The sequence below is a fragment of the Diabrotica virgifera genome, chromosome 7 (assembly GCF_917563875.1).
Source record: "Diabrotica virgifera virgifera chromosome 7, PGI_DIABVI_V3a".
Classification (NCBI taxonomy): Eukaryota; Metazoa; Arthropoda; class Insecta; order Coleoptera; family Chrysomelidae; genus Diabrotica; species Diabrotica virgifera.
In genome coordinates, this window is record NC_065449.1 from 172,983,259 (window position 1) to 172,998,967 (window position 15,709).

The 15,709-nt window shown below is 30.6% G+C and overlaps 1 protein-coding gene across 1 annotated transcript in view; it reads right to left on the minus strand.

Moving 5' to 3' along the window:
* LOC114330227 (lysosomal Pro-X carboxypeptidase) overlaps positions 1–10,278 on the minus strand; it is a 90,344-nt gene extending 80,066 nt beyond the window's left edge. Inside the window, exon 1 of the mRNA XM_028279551.2 lies at positions 10,083–10,278. Within this exon, the coding sequence (XP_028135352.1) occupies positions 10,083–10,189 (107 nt within the window). The 5' untranslated portion in view covers positions 10,190–10,278. The remainder of the gene's footprint in view (positions 1–10,082) is intronic.
* Between the last annotated feature and the right edge of the window lie 5,431 nt (positions 10,279–15,709).

Here is a 15,709-nt window from a genome sequence, read left to right on the forward strand (position 1 = left end):
TATAGCATAATAATAATTATCAATCAGTTGGTTTAAAGAACTTAAATGACTTAAATTATAAGAACTGATCTATACATTGTTGGGCAAGTGCATAATGACTATTATTCTTACATAAAGTGATCTGAAGGTACATCAGTATACTTTGTTTCGAACAAATAATTATCTTCTGCAGGTAGAAAACCGACAGACCAAACAATCTCTTACTGCATTGTTCAACAGAGCAACACTAATTAGACTATAATAATTAAATCTAAACAACAGAGTTAATAACACAAAGCAGTTGTATAAGAAAACTGGATAAGGATAAAGCAAAACAAATAAAAAACAAATAACTTTAAATATTTCCGAGTCATAATGCTAAGTAGAGGAACGAGAACGATATAAATCAAATACTAAGATAAATATCGTAAAGTCCGTGGAGACCGTAAAAAAACTTAGCTCAGTATTATGCTATAAATGCATTACTAAAGCAAGAAAAGCAAGATAGAGCAAGAAGAAACAGAAAAACAAAAATGTGCTTCCTTTTCTGTATATTACTCCAGAGAAATAGGATTGAAATAGACCAGTGATACTCAACCTACGGCCCGCGGGCCGCATGCGGCCCTCTTGAGTTTTTTATGTGGCCCGAAGGCTAACTTAAGGGCTCTGTAAATTATTTTGATCTTGAGTAAGATAGTTGGTGGTGGCTTTTAGCATTTGAAGGAGCACGGGAAAGAACGATCAGAGTACATTTTTGGTCGAAATTTAAATATTTGCACCATATTTTAGCTTTTCGTGGAAAGAACCCAAGCATGGTTTCGATTGTCCAATAACGACCACCATACGTTACAATTAAAAATGTTTTATTTAATTTTCCTGAACCAAAGTATACGAACTAAAACTTTCAAATTGGATTTGTATAAAATGAACAAAATGTGACTCTGATCGTTTTTTCCCGTGGCCCTTCATTTATTTGCGACATACCAGGAAAACTTGGCGAACTTTACGTCGTTTACAAATTAAAAGGTAAACATAAAATTATTTCGCAGTTAAAGAATAAAGTATTTGCTTTCGAGGACAAGCTAAAGATGTAGGTATATCGAGGAAATTAATATAAAAAATCTGTATAACTTTTCGACATTGGTAAAAAGTCAACAAGATGGAATTGATGTATCTCCAGAAAACTTTGCTACTATTCCTAATTACTTAGTTTTCTTGAGCGATGAATTTCAGGAAAGATTTAATGATTTGCGAAAAATTAGGAAATATCTTCTATTAGTGGAAAATTCCCGGCACTTAGAAGTAGCCGCTACTACACAATTTGCGGCATTGGGATTTAATAGCGCAAAGTTGTCAGATGAACTAATTGATACAAATGATGATACAAAATCTGGAGGCAATTTTTAAAGAAAAAAGAGACGCAAATCAATATTGAGAATTCTGGAAATTAACACCGAATAACTATAAGTTGCGCTTACTTGCTTTTCACGTTGTTTGCTTGACCATGCCTGTGCGAATCTTCATATTCAAAAATGAAATATGCAAAAAATGTTTAAATTGCTGAATAGAGCATTGAATAACCTTTCAAATGAGCTAGCAGACGAACTTTATTCTTATTTAAAAAAATCATCGATTGCGTCATCACACTCAGATGGATGACGTCACTAGTATAACATATATGTCAAAAAATCATAATTTAAAAATAAAAAATCGACTTGTTTCAGGATTTTTCCTTATAGTCGCCAATTTACGAAATAACGAATTTATTCCTTTCATTTGTATCATACTGTATATTACTTCACCCAGATTGCGGCCCTCAAGCTGTGGCAATAGCTACTATGTGGTCCAGGAAAAAAAAAGGTTGAGTATCGCTGAAATAGACCATATTCGGGACACTCAAAGATCCAGGTAGCTGACTACTTTTTTAGTTATTTTAGACTTATAGGAAGAAAACCTACCTGTTGTTTTCTGCCTAGAGTTCGCGTCCGTTTTTATTTATTAACAATTTAGTGCAAAAATCGCGATTTTTTCGATTTTTTGCACCCCATTCAAAAGCTAAGTGGTTGACATAAAATTACTGAATTCAATTTTTTATAACATTGAAAAATCTTAAAAATGCCGATTTTTGAAAATTAAAAAATGAATTTGATGCTACACGAACTGCAAAATAAGTGAAAATCGTTATTTCTTAAAATCTCTTACTAAAACTACCTTAGAACTTTAGTGTTTCACCCAAAGTCCGGTATTGGGGTACTTAACCCTCGTAAGGCAGTGCGGGGTGCAAATACACCCCAGACCTCGTTTTTCTCACCTATCTTTTTTAATATTTTTTTTTTATTTTTGTCTATTTTTTATTCGCATTAAATTCAATTCTAAACGCATTCCACCCATTACACCGTTTAAAGCTCTTAGCGTTTAAGTGCTTTTTTGGAAAAATAACTGTAGGTTACAAATGATGAAAATTTCATACCCTGAATTGGACGTTTCTGATGTTATACCTGGAGCTAACAGAGGTGAGGGACAAGGTCGGTGTTACTTATGTCAGAGAAAAAAGACCGAAAGTAGGAAAGAACCGGCTTAACTGTATTATGTATAAAAACTTTGTGTTGCTCACTCTGTGAAAAATTTCATATGCTTGCTTTGCAACGATAATAATTTTTTTTAAAGAAGAAATGATTATTTTTTGTAAAATTATATTTGATAGGATAATAACTAAGTCCTAATTATGTTTAAAATCAATTTTCCCGACGTTTACATATAAAAAAAGGATATACAGACGGAGTGCAAATGCACCCAGCACTGTTGTTTACGTAAGAATGTAAACACCCCTTAGAGGGTTAACAAACCCCTCAAAATTTGAGACCGATCCATTAATTAGTTTAAGAGTTATTATATTTGTTTATCCCAGAGACCTTTATTTTGCTATAACATAAGACAGAAAATAATGACGATAGGGCAATTCTGAGTATGCCAAATGAAAGTAGAAAACTGATGCTATCAAAATGTACTAAAAAAAGATAAAAAATTATCTAATATAGTCAAAAATCATAATGCCAAATTTTTGAAATTTTGTAGTTTAAAAACATTTAGAATAACTTTAAAAATATTGTCCGTAGAAAAAATCATTTTACATATTAGAAAAGCTGTCATTTTATACGAATTTTTAAAAATATAGTTCAATTGGTGACTAGTTGTGGTAAGTGAAGGGAGAGTGTATAATCATTTTCTATATCTCGGCATCTACTGAATATATTTTGATCGTTCTTTTTTTAATTTGCATGTAATTTTTCTATACATTACAAATATGTAATTTGTCTAGAAATTTATTAATTAATAAACAGTCTAATTTGTTTAAACAATTTTTGAAAAAATAATTTTTTATCAAAAATCCCTGATTTTAATCATACTATCATTATTAATCATAGAAAAAGTTAAGGTATATTTTAATAAATAAATTATCTTCAATAAATAATTATCTAATAAAAATCATTTATTTATTAAAGTGTACTTTAACTTTTTCGATGATACTATGATTAAAAAAATAGATTTAAAAAAAATATTTTTCAAAATTTTTTTAAACAAATTAGACCGTTTATTAATTAATAAATTTATAGACAAATTTCATATTTGTAACGTACGTAGAAACTACATACAAATTAAAAGAAGAAAGATCAAAATCCATTGAGTTGATCCGGAGATACAGAAAATTATATTAGTTTGAAATTGATTTTTCGATATTTTAACTCGGTGGATTTGTAGGTTCCCCCTAGTAATCGTTTGAATTGCATGTTTGAAAAATTGTAGAGGGTGCTGTGAAAGTAAAATGTTTGTGCAAATTTTTTAGAAAAAACACAAATTTCATTCTTTAAAATGGCATTAACGAGATTCCTTAATTATTATAAAAAAATTAGCTGTGAATTAAAAAAAAACACATGGCTAACTTTGTTCCAAATTAACCGAGGCTAATTTTTTTTTTAAATTCGTGCTAAAGTACTAGCTTTTTGATTATATAAAAAGATTGTTACTACGGACAACATTTTTAAAGTTATTCTAAATGTTTATAAACTACAAAATTTCAAAAATTTGGCATAGGATTTTTGACTATATTAATTATTTTTTTTTTATCTTTTTTAATACATTTTGATACTATCACTCTTCTATTTCATTTGGCATACTCATAATTGCCCTATATTCATTATTTTCTGTCTTATATTATTGCAAAATAAAGGTCTCTGGGATGTCTCTCTCTTCAATCCTGACCCCCCCCACCCCGAAGGGAGTGTAGTATTGGTCGACGTGAAGTCGGGTATTGTCCGTCTCCAAAGATCTATGGGATAAACAAATAGAAATCGGTCTCAAATTTTGAAGGTTTGTTAAGTAAACCAATACCCAACTTTGGGTGAAACACTAAAGTTTTAAGGCAGTTTTAGTAAAAGTTAATAACAGATAACGATTTTCATTTATTTTGCGTAGCAACAGATTACCTATAAATTTCAAAAAGTGGTATTTTGAAGGTTTTTCAATGTTCTAAAAAATGAAATTTTATAATTTTATGTCAACTATTTAGCTGTTGAATGGGGTGCAAAAAATCGAAAAAATCGCGATTTTTGCACTAAATTCTTAATCATTAAAAAACGGACGCGAACTCTAGGCAGGAAACAGTTAGGTTTCCTTCCTATAGGTCTACAATAGCAAAAAAGTAGTCAGCTACCTGGATCTTTGAGTGTCCCGAGAAAATCCTTATTTTTCTGGACTATAATATGCTAATTACAAAGGAAGATACAGGGTATACTACCAAACTCTACAGAAAATCAATCCTCACCAACAAATACTTAAATTTCCGCTCTATAACATATATACATGTTAAGAAATGGATTATCATATCCCTATAATATATGATCTCGCTCGAAGTACCAGCTCTTATGAAAATGGATTCCAGGAAGAAGAAAAACCTGCTAACAAAGGTTTTGACTAAAAATGACTACCCCTTGTCAGTTATAAACAAGGAATTCCACAGGATTAAAGAAAAGAAACAACAAATCAACACTTACAAAATGGGAATCAAATAGGACAACAATTCCATATGTAAAGGGCTTCTCACAAAAACTGAGAAGGACATAAAACAAGTACATCACAACAACGTTTAAAACAACCAAAATTCTGAGATCCATCTTGTCCAAAACAAAACCCAATAACATACAAGGAAGATCCGAAAACTGCAACTACAAAACAAAATACCCTGAGAATGCAACAATTTATACGTGAGAAAATTTACGTCAGGGTAAACGAGCATGAAACTTACCTCAAAAACAGAGACTTGATAATGACAAACAATAACAAGGAGAACAGACTAAAATATAAAGATGCATCAATAATCATGACAGAAACAAACATAAAAAAGAGAAAAGTCAAAGAAGCAGCCCTCATCCTGGTTAACGAAGAAAGATGTTTATCAGACCCATCACTAGAATGCAGTTAGTAGACTTTGGTTGTCAAAACAAAAAGAATAATAGTCTGATCAAAGAACCGTCTGACCCAAAAAAAAATAAAGGAAGGATGAAAATTTGGGAATAGGTAGTTGAAATGGTCTATTATTATATAAGAAAAAGTTTACAATTCTACATACCCCCTCCATAAAATGGAGGGGAATACCCCCCTCTCGAAGGTGGAAAATATACATTCAAAAGTCCGGAATTTGATAAAATGACTAATTCTAAACAACTTTTGTTTTTTGTTCTATAGAGTTTTTTCACTAACTCAATACTTTTCGAGTTATTTGCGAGTGAATATGTTCATTTTTATCAAGAAAAAACAGGTTTTTGGACGGTTTTTCGCAAATACCTCAAAAAGTCAGTATTTTATCGAAAAAAATATTCTTGGCAAAAATATAGCTTATAAAAAATTGAACAAAAAAGGTGTACGCATGAAGTCTGTAGACCCAATAGAAGCAGAGTTGTAGCTAATGAAAAGAAGGTTCTTCTTCATCAAATTCCAAATCGAATATTTCAATGTGAAATAATCAAAAAGCGAAGCAATTTTCGGAGAAAATTCTTTACAATTTTTTAAAGTGTTTAAAAAAAGGTTTATTTTTGTTTTTTTAAAAAAAGGTCTAACATTAAAAGTAAATAAGTTACGCTCAAAATATTGTTGGTCCCTCTCATTTTTTTGGTAAAAAGAATCACGAAAATCACCCTCTAACTGGCACCCCAAATAAATTTAATCATTATCGCTTCACAAGTTACTTTGATTATGTATTCTTTATATGATCTGTAAGTTTCATCAGTTTAAAGTGTTTATTTTTGAATAGGCTGCAGTTAAAATGGATTGAACGAGTAACTAATTTTTTTAAGGAACGCTTTTATTTAGTTATGAGTGACTAAAAGTTAAAATATAAAAGAATCAACTAAAAGGCAAAAAATAAAAAAAAATCAAACTAGACGGATTATTCGAAAAAGACGTTCGTTAAAAAAATGAAAAAATCTAACACATTCGTTAAAGAAAAGCGTGGGGCGAAAACCGTTTATTCGATGAATAAACGCTTTTATTTAACGAATGTGTTAGATTTTTTCATTTTTTTAACGAACGTTTTTTTTCGAATAATCCGTCGAGTTTGATTTTTTTATTTTTTGCTTTTTAGTTGATTTCTTATATTTCAACTTTTAGTCACTCATAACTAAATAAAAGCGTTTCTTAAAAAAATTTTTTTTCATATGGTTTTATTTTTTATTTTTTAGTCTTACACTTTTCAAACATTAAAATATATCGTCATGTTTAAAACAAGGATGTAGATACATATATGACAGATACCTTTTTTGCATTTAGTTTAACTTTTGATACATACATTGTACATTTTCTGTAATTTCTTCATACATTTCTTAAATTAAAATAATTATTTACGACTATTAAAATTTTCGCAGTATTTCCATCTCTTCTAATACTTTATTATTGCACGGTGTAGACGCTGTTAATTTCTCGCAATGCAGTTCTTCGATGCACAAGCCGTCTAAAGGTACGTAAACATACAAGGGTAAACCTCGCTCAGTGTAGTAGCTCCACTTAGTGGATACGTCGGTGATCGCCGCTTGACGCGTACACTCTTCGGTTTATATGTAAGGGAGCGCATGCTGTATACATTTGAACAGCTACACCGAGCGGGGTTTACCCTTGTATGGATACGTACCTTAATTACCGCACTAGGTTCAATGAAACGTAATCTTTGCAGGCTCAATGCAGCGTCAAGTTCAAGTTCAAGTTCACGACAGCGCAGCGTAGTCAACAGTCGAACCTTGCGTTTTATGGACAGTCGAAGCCCACAACAATACTAAGGGCAGCATTTGTCCCTCTGCGGTGCCATAACTTTTTTTCGCTGAAAACTGGATAGAAATCGGACAGAAACTGGATAAATTTGAAACTTTATTGTTTATATATGAAGCATAACGTAAACAAATAACGTAAAAAGTGAAATTATGTATAGCTCATATAATTAGCTACAATCTGTAAAAGTTTCAAGTTTCTACATTATAAAAAACAAGAGAATTTAAGCATTTCCCATTAAAATCGTTTTTTTTATGAAAACAATTCATAAACATAAAAAAAATTGATCGACTATTCGTGTATTGTTCCCGCGAATGCATATGTCTGCAAAATTTCATTCATTTCCATTGAAGAAAAGGCAGACAAATTAACGTCTAAAAATTTGACGCAAACAATTGAACTTAATAAAAGCGATTAATAATAAAAAAATATGAAAAAATTTTTTTTAAGAAACGCTTTTCTTTAGTTATGAGTGCCTAAAATTAAAAATATTATTAAAAATCAACTCGAAAATCAAAAAGCGAAAAATAAAAAAAAAATTGAAAAAATCTAACACATTCGTTAAAAAAAAGCGTGGCGCGTCTTCATCGAATAAACGGTTTTCGCCCCACGCTTTTCTTTAACGAATGTGTTAGATTTTTAAAAAAAATTTTATTTTTCGCTTTTTGATTTTCGAGTTGATTTTTTACAATATTTTTAAATTTAGGCACTCATAACTAAAGAAAAGCGTTTCTTAAAAAAATTTTTTTTCATATTTTTTTATTTTTTACTTTTTAGTCTTAAACTTTTTAAACATTAAAATATATCGTCATGTTTATTAAAATATGTATAAAACATATTATGATGTAGGTACAAACATGAAAAGTAGTCGAAATCGGCAAAAAATTTGAAAAATTATTGCATAACGTAAACAATTAACGTAAAAAGTGAAATTATGTATAGTTCATATAATTAGCTACAAGCTGTAAAATTTCAAATTTCTTCATTGTAAAAAACAAGAGATTTTAATCATTTTTCGTTAAAATCGTTTTTTAAATAGACAATAATTAATAAATGTAAACAAGTTTTTATTGACTATTCGTGTATTGTTTCCGCGAATGCATATGTCTGCAAATTTTTAGTCATTTGCATTGAGCAAAAGGAAGTCAAATTAACGTCCAAAGATTTGATCCAAACGATTGAACTAAAGAAAAGCGTTTAATAATAATAATAAAAATCCAAAATATTCAGAAAATCAAAACGTACACTTTATTACTCTTTGAGATTTTTGGTATTACTAATAATTTTTAAGTTAACTTGAAAAAAATTGGAATTTTTTTCAAAATAAAAAAAATGTTTTATTTTAAAACCAATTTTTTTCAAAAATGAGCACTTTGGACCAATGAAACTTATAGATCATGTAAATAATACATAAGTAAAGTAACTTGTAAAGCGGTAATGATTAATTTTATTTAGGATAATATATAGATAATAAGGGGGTGATTTTCGCGATTTTTTTGCCAAAAAATAAAATGGACTAACAATATTTTGAGGGTAACTCACTTACTTTTAATGTTAGAAGTTTTTTAAAAAAAATAAGAATAAACCTTTTTTTAAATACTTTAAAGAATTTGTAATGAGATTTCCCAGAAAAGTGCTTCGTTTTTTGGTTATTTCACGTTGAAATATTCGATTTGGTATTTGACGAATAAGAACCTACAATTTCATTAGCTACAACTCTGCTTCTACTAAGCCTAGAGTCTTCGTGCATACACCATTATTTTCATGTTTTTATTAGCTACCTATATTTTTGCTAAGAATATTTTTTTCGCTAAAATACTTACTTTTTGAATTATCTGTGAAAAACCGTCCAAAAACATGTTTTATTTTTGTTAAAAATAAACATATTCTCTCGCAAATAACTCGAAAATATTGACTTAGTGAAAAAACTCTATAAAACAAAAGTTGCTTAGAATTAGTCATTTTATCCAATTCCGGACTTATTTTGAACATATGTTAATTCACACACGAGAAAATATTTTTCACGTCGTATTTCCCAATTTTTGTAAAATGGAGAGGATGAAGAATTGTAAACTTTTTAATAGTAATTGTAATAAAATTGTATACTTTTTAGAATAGACAATTTCAACCACCTATTCCCAGAATTTCATCCTTCCTTTATTTTTTTTTTGAAGTTTTCGAAAAGTTTTGTGTTCATTGATCGGGCTATAAGTCAAAAACAAGAAAATACTAACAATAGCGAAATAAAGAAAGTTGAATAACAAACCATTGAAAATCTCCTACACAATACATATGCAACACATAACACAATCATGAACAAAATTAAAAATTTAATTTTATAGATTACATAAACAAATTAACACAAAATAAAACACAAAAACAGTCAGAATTTGATACTCCCAAGGCAATAATATAATTTTCAAACAATTGTTTCAACCACAGATTGCTATAATCCATAATAAGATCGAGACCAAAAATACATTGTTTTTAAAGCCGTAAGTAACTACTACATAATCCAAAAAATGAGGTTATAAAATCTTCCCAGAATTTTTTCAGAATAATTTCTTTTTTTTTCAGAAGGATTTTTGGATTTTTGTCAAAACATTAGTTAATTAAACATGTAATTTTCAAGACACCAATAATTGTGGCTAAGTCCCGTATAAACATTATACTTAAATTATTATCAATCGTGTTTTATAGTTACTTTGAAAAACTTAACGACTTTAAATTCAAAGAAATGTTTTTTGTTGTGCGTTCAAATGTAAGTGCAAAATAATTATTTTACTTACCTAAAGTGATCTAAAGGCACATCAATATACTTTGTTTCGAACAAATAATTATCTTCTGCAAGTACAATGGCTAAAACGCCGACAAAGCAAACAATCTCCCACCGCATTGTTGAATAGAGCAACACTAATTAGACTATATTAAATCTAATCGCTGGCTGCTGCTGACCTTCGTTATCATAACCGAGCCCCCATCTTTGGCTTATATTAGAATCCGACCCGATAAACAGATAATGGTGCAATGTTTTAAACAAAGGGACAGATTTTTATCTTTACTGAAGTACCTACTTGGACTTGGAATATCGAATTTGCGATCTGATTTATATAATTTTATTAAAATTAAATTAAATAGGACTTGCCATATATTTTTTAGTAGTTATAGTTTATAATAGTTTATAGTTTAGTAGTTTTATAGTAGTCCCGAAAAGATTGGTCATAAATTATACCACACATTCTGAGGTCAAAAATAGTTTGATTGAACCTAACTTACCTTAGTACAAATGTGCTCATAAAAAAAGTTACAGCCCTTTGAAGTTACAAAATGAAAATAGATTTTTTCAATACATATATCGAAAACTATCAGAGATTTTTTATTGAAAATGGACATGTATCATTCTTATGACAGGAACATCTTAAAACAAAAGTATAGTGAAATTTGTCCACCCCATAAAAATTTTATGGGGGTTTTGTTACTTTTAACCCCCCCAAACTTTTGTGTACGTTCCAATTAATTCATTATCGTGGTTCCATTAGTTAAACACAACGTTTTTAAAACTTTTTTGCCTCTTAGTATTTTTTCTATAAGCCAGTTTTTATCGAGATGCGGCTTCGTTTTTATTATATTTACATACAAATTTTATGGGGGTATTGTTCCTTTAAACCCCCCAAATGTTTGTGTACGTTACAATTAAACTATTATTGTGGTACTATTAGTTAAAGACAGTGTTTTTAAAACTGTTTGTCCCTTAGTCTTTTTTTGATAAGTCCCCTTTTATCGAGATTTGGCTTCTTTTTCAAAATATACCTAAAAATGTAAATTATAAATAAATTTTCAGATTATTATCAGGTTTCTTTAATCGAACTTAACTGTATACAAATAGTGGTAGATTCGAAAAATATTAAAAATATCTCGATAAACACTGGCTTATCGAAAAAGTACTAAGAGGCAAAAAAGTTTTAAAAACAGTGTGTTTAACTAACGGTGCCACAATAATAATTTAGTTGGAACGTACACAAAAGTTTGGGGGGGTTTAAGGGAACAAAACCCCCATAAAATTTTGATGGGGTGCACAAATTGTACTTTAATTTTTTTTAAAATGTTGCTGCGATAAGAATGCCATATGTCTATTTTCAATAAAAAATCTTTAAAAGTTTTCGATATATGAAAAAAAAATCGATTTTCATTTTGTAACTTCAAAGGGCTGTAACTTTTTTGTGTGCACTATTGTATATAGGTAAGTGAGGTTCAATCAACCTATTTTTGACCCCAGAATCTGTGGTATAATTTCTGACCAATCTTTTCGGGACACCCTGTTATAAATATAAAATTAGTGTTTATTAAGATAAAAAGGTCTGGTTAGGACATTAGTTCCGAAGATTAGAAAAAGAAATTAGTGTTTTTTTGTTGTATGATATTGCTAGATTAGATTATATTAGATTATCTGAGGTCGTTAATAAGGACCAGTCTCTTTGCACTTCGACCTATTCGCGGTGTGCAAGTACTTGAAGGGGATACGACAAACACCCGTGCGAGAATAGCGGAGAAATATTGAAACTTTCTTAAATAATTCATTGTCAATTGAAATTATCAAATTGACGTATATTTCATATCTACTGTCAATGAAGAGGAAAAATTATATGTTGCTCCACAATATTGATATGATATGCAATGATTATATAAAGGTAAATTTAATTAATTGTATTTTGCTTGCAGTACTGCATTTTAATAACTAATTTTATTTACTACATACAATTGTTTACGTTTTAATACTATAACCTGAATTTTATTTTTTCTTCTGATTATTTTTTTGGACTATGGCCTTGACAATTATCCAGTAACCAGGAATAATATAATTGGCCAATATAATTAAAAGTGCGAATAACGTTGCTGAGCGTAGAAACCAGGTGTCGCTTTGCCGAACTTGCACGGTCCCAATAGAGATTGTTGAAAAAAATAGTTAAGTATTATTAATATGTAAACTGTAAGTTTCAGCGTAGTTTTAAGTTCATGTACACTATGTGTCTGACAGTAGTCAGTTAATTATTTAATTAATTTGTCGTGTAGAAATTTTTAATTAAAACTTAAAAAGCACCATTTATGATTTTATTCTATATATTAAAATAAAACCCTAATAGTTTTTGGGCCCAATCTGCGCTACATATATTTCCACTGTGTTACAAAAGTCAAGAAAACAAAAATTGTTGAAAACTCTTCACGTGGTGCGTATATTTTGTGATGTCTAAGATAGGCGTGTTTGCTGCTGTTCTATTGAATTATTTTACTCGAAAAATTGTCTGAACAAGAAAAAGTTGAAACGGGAACCATTAATAATATTTTTGTTAGCCCTGGTGCCCCAAACATCGAAAAATTAGATGAAAGACGAAACTATGAAATTTGGTGAGAAATCTGAAAAATAAACAATGAAAACTCTTACTGGTCGGCTTTGCTTCTATACATGTAGTACAGGGAAACATTTCAGTATTTTGGTAATCAATACCACTAGCCATACTAGTTAACAAATTCAGACTCTTTGTGCACAATTGTCCTAAGCGCTTATGCCACAGACAAACCTTATTACTTTTATTAGTAACAGACATTAAATTGTTGTCAACAGTATTCTTGCAACTATTAACTGTTTCTTTAGATTTACTAGGGAAATTCTCATTTTCAGAATTTTCTGTATCAGAAATAGTGTCCAACTTATAAATTCCCCCAAATTCAGAACCTGTAAATTTTACAGTTCCCTTAATATTAACTTTGTCTTGATCAAACACATCAAAAAGCTTTTTGATTAAACAAAATAATTATATGACCTTTCGAGGCTAATTGACCTACTGATAATAAATTTGCAGTCGCATTGGGTGCATACATAACATGAGTTATTGTACAAGAATTAATACAATTATTGTGTGAATTAACTAAATCAATTGGAATATTATCAACTCCGGTGGCCAATAACGTTCCCTTATCAGCTGTACAAAATTTAGAATTTTTATTTGGATCAAAATCTACCATCCAATCTCTATTATTAGACACATGTCTACTAGCATAGCTATCAAGATAAAAATCTTTACAATTTGGAGAAATTACAAACATAGCAGTAGGAGCAAATAAAAAATTATTATTTTCACTACGATTCTCCTTGGATTGTTCCTTACCAGTTGGTGGTTTGGAATCAGATTTCCAATTTTTGAAATTCCTCTTAGGAAATTTAGGTCGGATATGGCCTTTGACTCCGCAGCCGTGACAAGTGGGGATGAATTCGGTAGTGTATTGAAGAAAAAGCTTTATCTTGGTAAAATTATTTTTTTTTAAACAAAGCTGTATCCTAACCATTTTCTCTCAACTTCTCACGAACAGTAATACCATTTAACAAGGAAATGACTTCTTTACTTTTAATAACTGAATGTGTTGCACAGTATCCATTAACAATCTGTTCTTCAGTGTCAGGAAGTCCACATAACATCAATGTCCCAACTTCACTATCAACAATCACTGTATTTAATTCTGCAAGTTCCTGAAAAATATCATGTATTCCAGATATATAATCACTAACGCAAGAAAAATCTTGTAACTTTGCACGACATAACTTTCTTTTTAGAAATATTTGCCTAGTTAAACCGGCACTTCGATACGCTTTTTTAAGTTATCCCAACCTTCTTTCGAGGTAGTTGCTTAGATGAGCTAAGAAAGTTGGTTTCACTGATAAACATAGTTTGGCTAACGCTTTTTGGCCTTTATCTGGATCTTTATCATTTATCTTTATCATACAGTAATACAATTCCATAAACCATAATCTATCAAAAAATTTTCATTTGAAACTGGCAGATTTCATAGTTTCGTCTTACATCTAATTTTTCGATGTTTAGGGCACCAGTGCTAACAAAAACATTATTAATGGTTATGTATGATCAAGACAAAGTCAATATTAAGGGAACTGTTAAATTTACAGGTTCTAAATTTGGGAGAATTTATAAGTTGGACACTATTTCTGATACAGAAAATTCTGAAAATGAGAATTTCCCTAGTACATCTAAAGAAACAGTTAATAGCTGTAAGAATACTGTTGACAACAATTTAATGCCTGTTACTAATAAAAGTAATAAGGCACAATTATGCACAAACAGTCTGAATTTGTTAACTAGTATGGCTAGTGGTAATGATTACCAAAATACTGAAATGCTTCCCTGTACTACATGTATAGAAGCAAAGCAGACCAGAAAGGGTTTTCCAAAGGGTCAAGCTAGATATGCTACCTCCAAGCTAGAGTTAGTGCATGGAGACTTGGTATAGGTACCATGTCAGAAAAAAGCTGGGGAGGGGCAAGATTTGTTTTATGTTAATTTATGATTATACTCGTAAAATTTTGGATATTTACTCAAGTCTAATATTGAAACTTTTTCTAAGTTTCACGAATTTAAAAGACTCGTTGAAAATCAAACGGGGCTTAAAATAAAACGCTTCAAGAGCGATAACGGTTTAGAATTTTGTAATGGTCAGTTTGGAACTCTATTTAAGCATTCAGGAATAATACATGAAACTACAATGCCATATACTCCTGAACAAAATTGTATACAGGAGCGTGCCAATCGCACGGTCGTAGAAAAAGCTAGGGCTTTGCTCAATGATTCTGGTTCACCTTTTTTTTTTGGATTGAGGTGGAACGCTCTTAGCAGACTAGGGAAGGTGTCCCTAGTACTGTTGGACTCGGACAGGAGAGGAGAACACGCTGGGCCCCACAGACCAGAGTATGGTTCATGCGCCCCGCGTGCCCCCCATAACCAGCCGCCTACCAACTAAAACCACCCCCTCTTCCGACCCGGAACATCCCTGGACGTGTTCATTAGTGAACGATACATAGGGATATTCCGCGCGGTCTGTAAGTAGGTCCCAAGAAGATTTGCATAAGCCCTGCTATGCTATCCTCACCTTCCTAAGAGCGGATAGGAGGAAAGGGGAGGTCTTTAAGTGGCGTGTTGAATTGAAAATAAAGATAAAGTAGGGGTTGAGGTCATGTGTATCTGTGTACAATATTACTAAATCTTATTCTTAACGTAAGATAGGGGAATAGAGGTATATCTCTGTATACGATGTTTGTAAATCTTACTGAGAAAAGTACATATTGTTCTTTTTGTAGTTTTTTTAATTTCATTTAATTTTTTATTTATTTGTTTTATTTTTTACTGTTATTTTTAATTTTTTCTAATTATTTATTCTGCTGACTTTGAGGGCCCACTTCACCCGTTTTGTTTTTCTACCCGTTCTAGAGCTGCTTTACGTTTTACGATGGCCGTAACGATGTCAATTATAAATTCAAAATTTATTTTGTTCTCGATCGCGACGTTAATTATATTATCTGGGCCTACCTCACCAAATCTGTTCCTGATCTCGGCCTGTTCGCGAGCGAAGA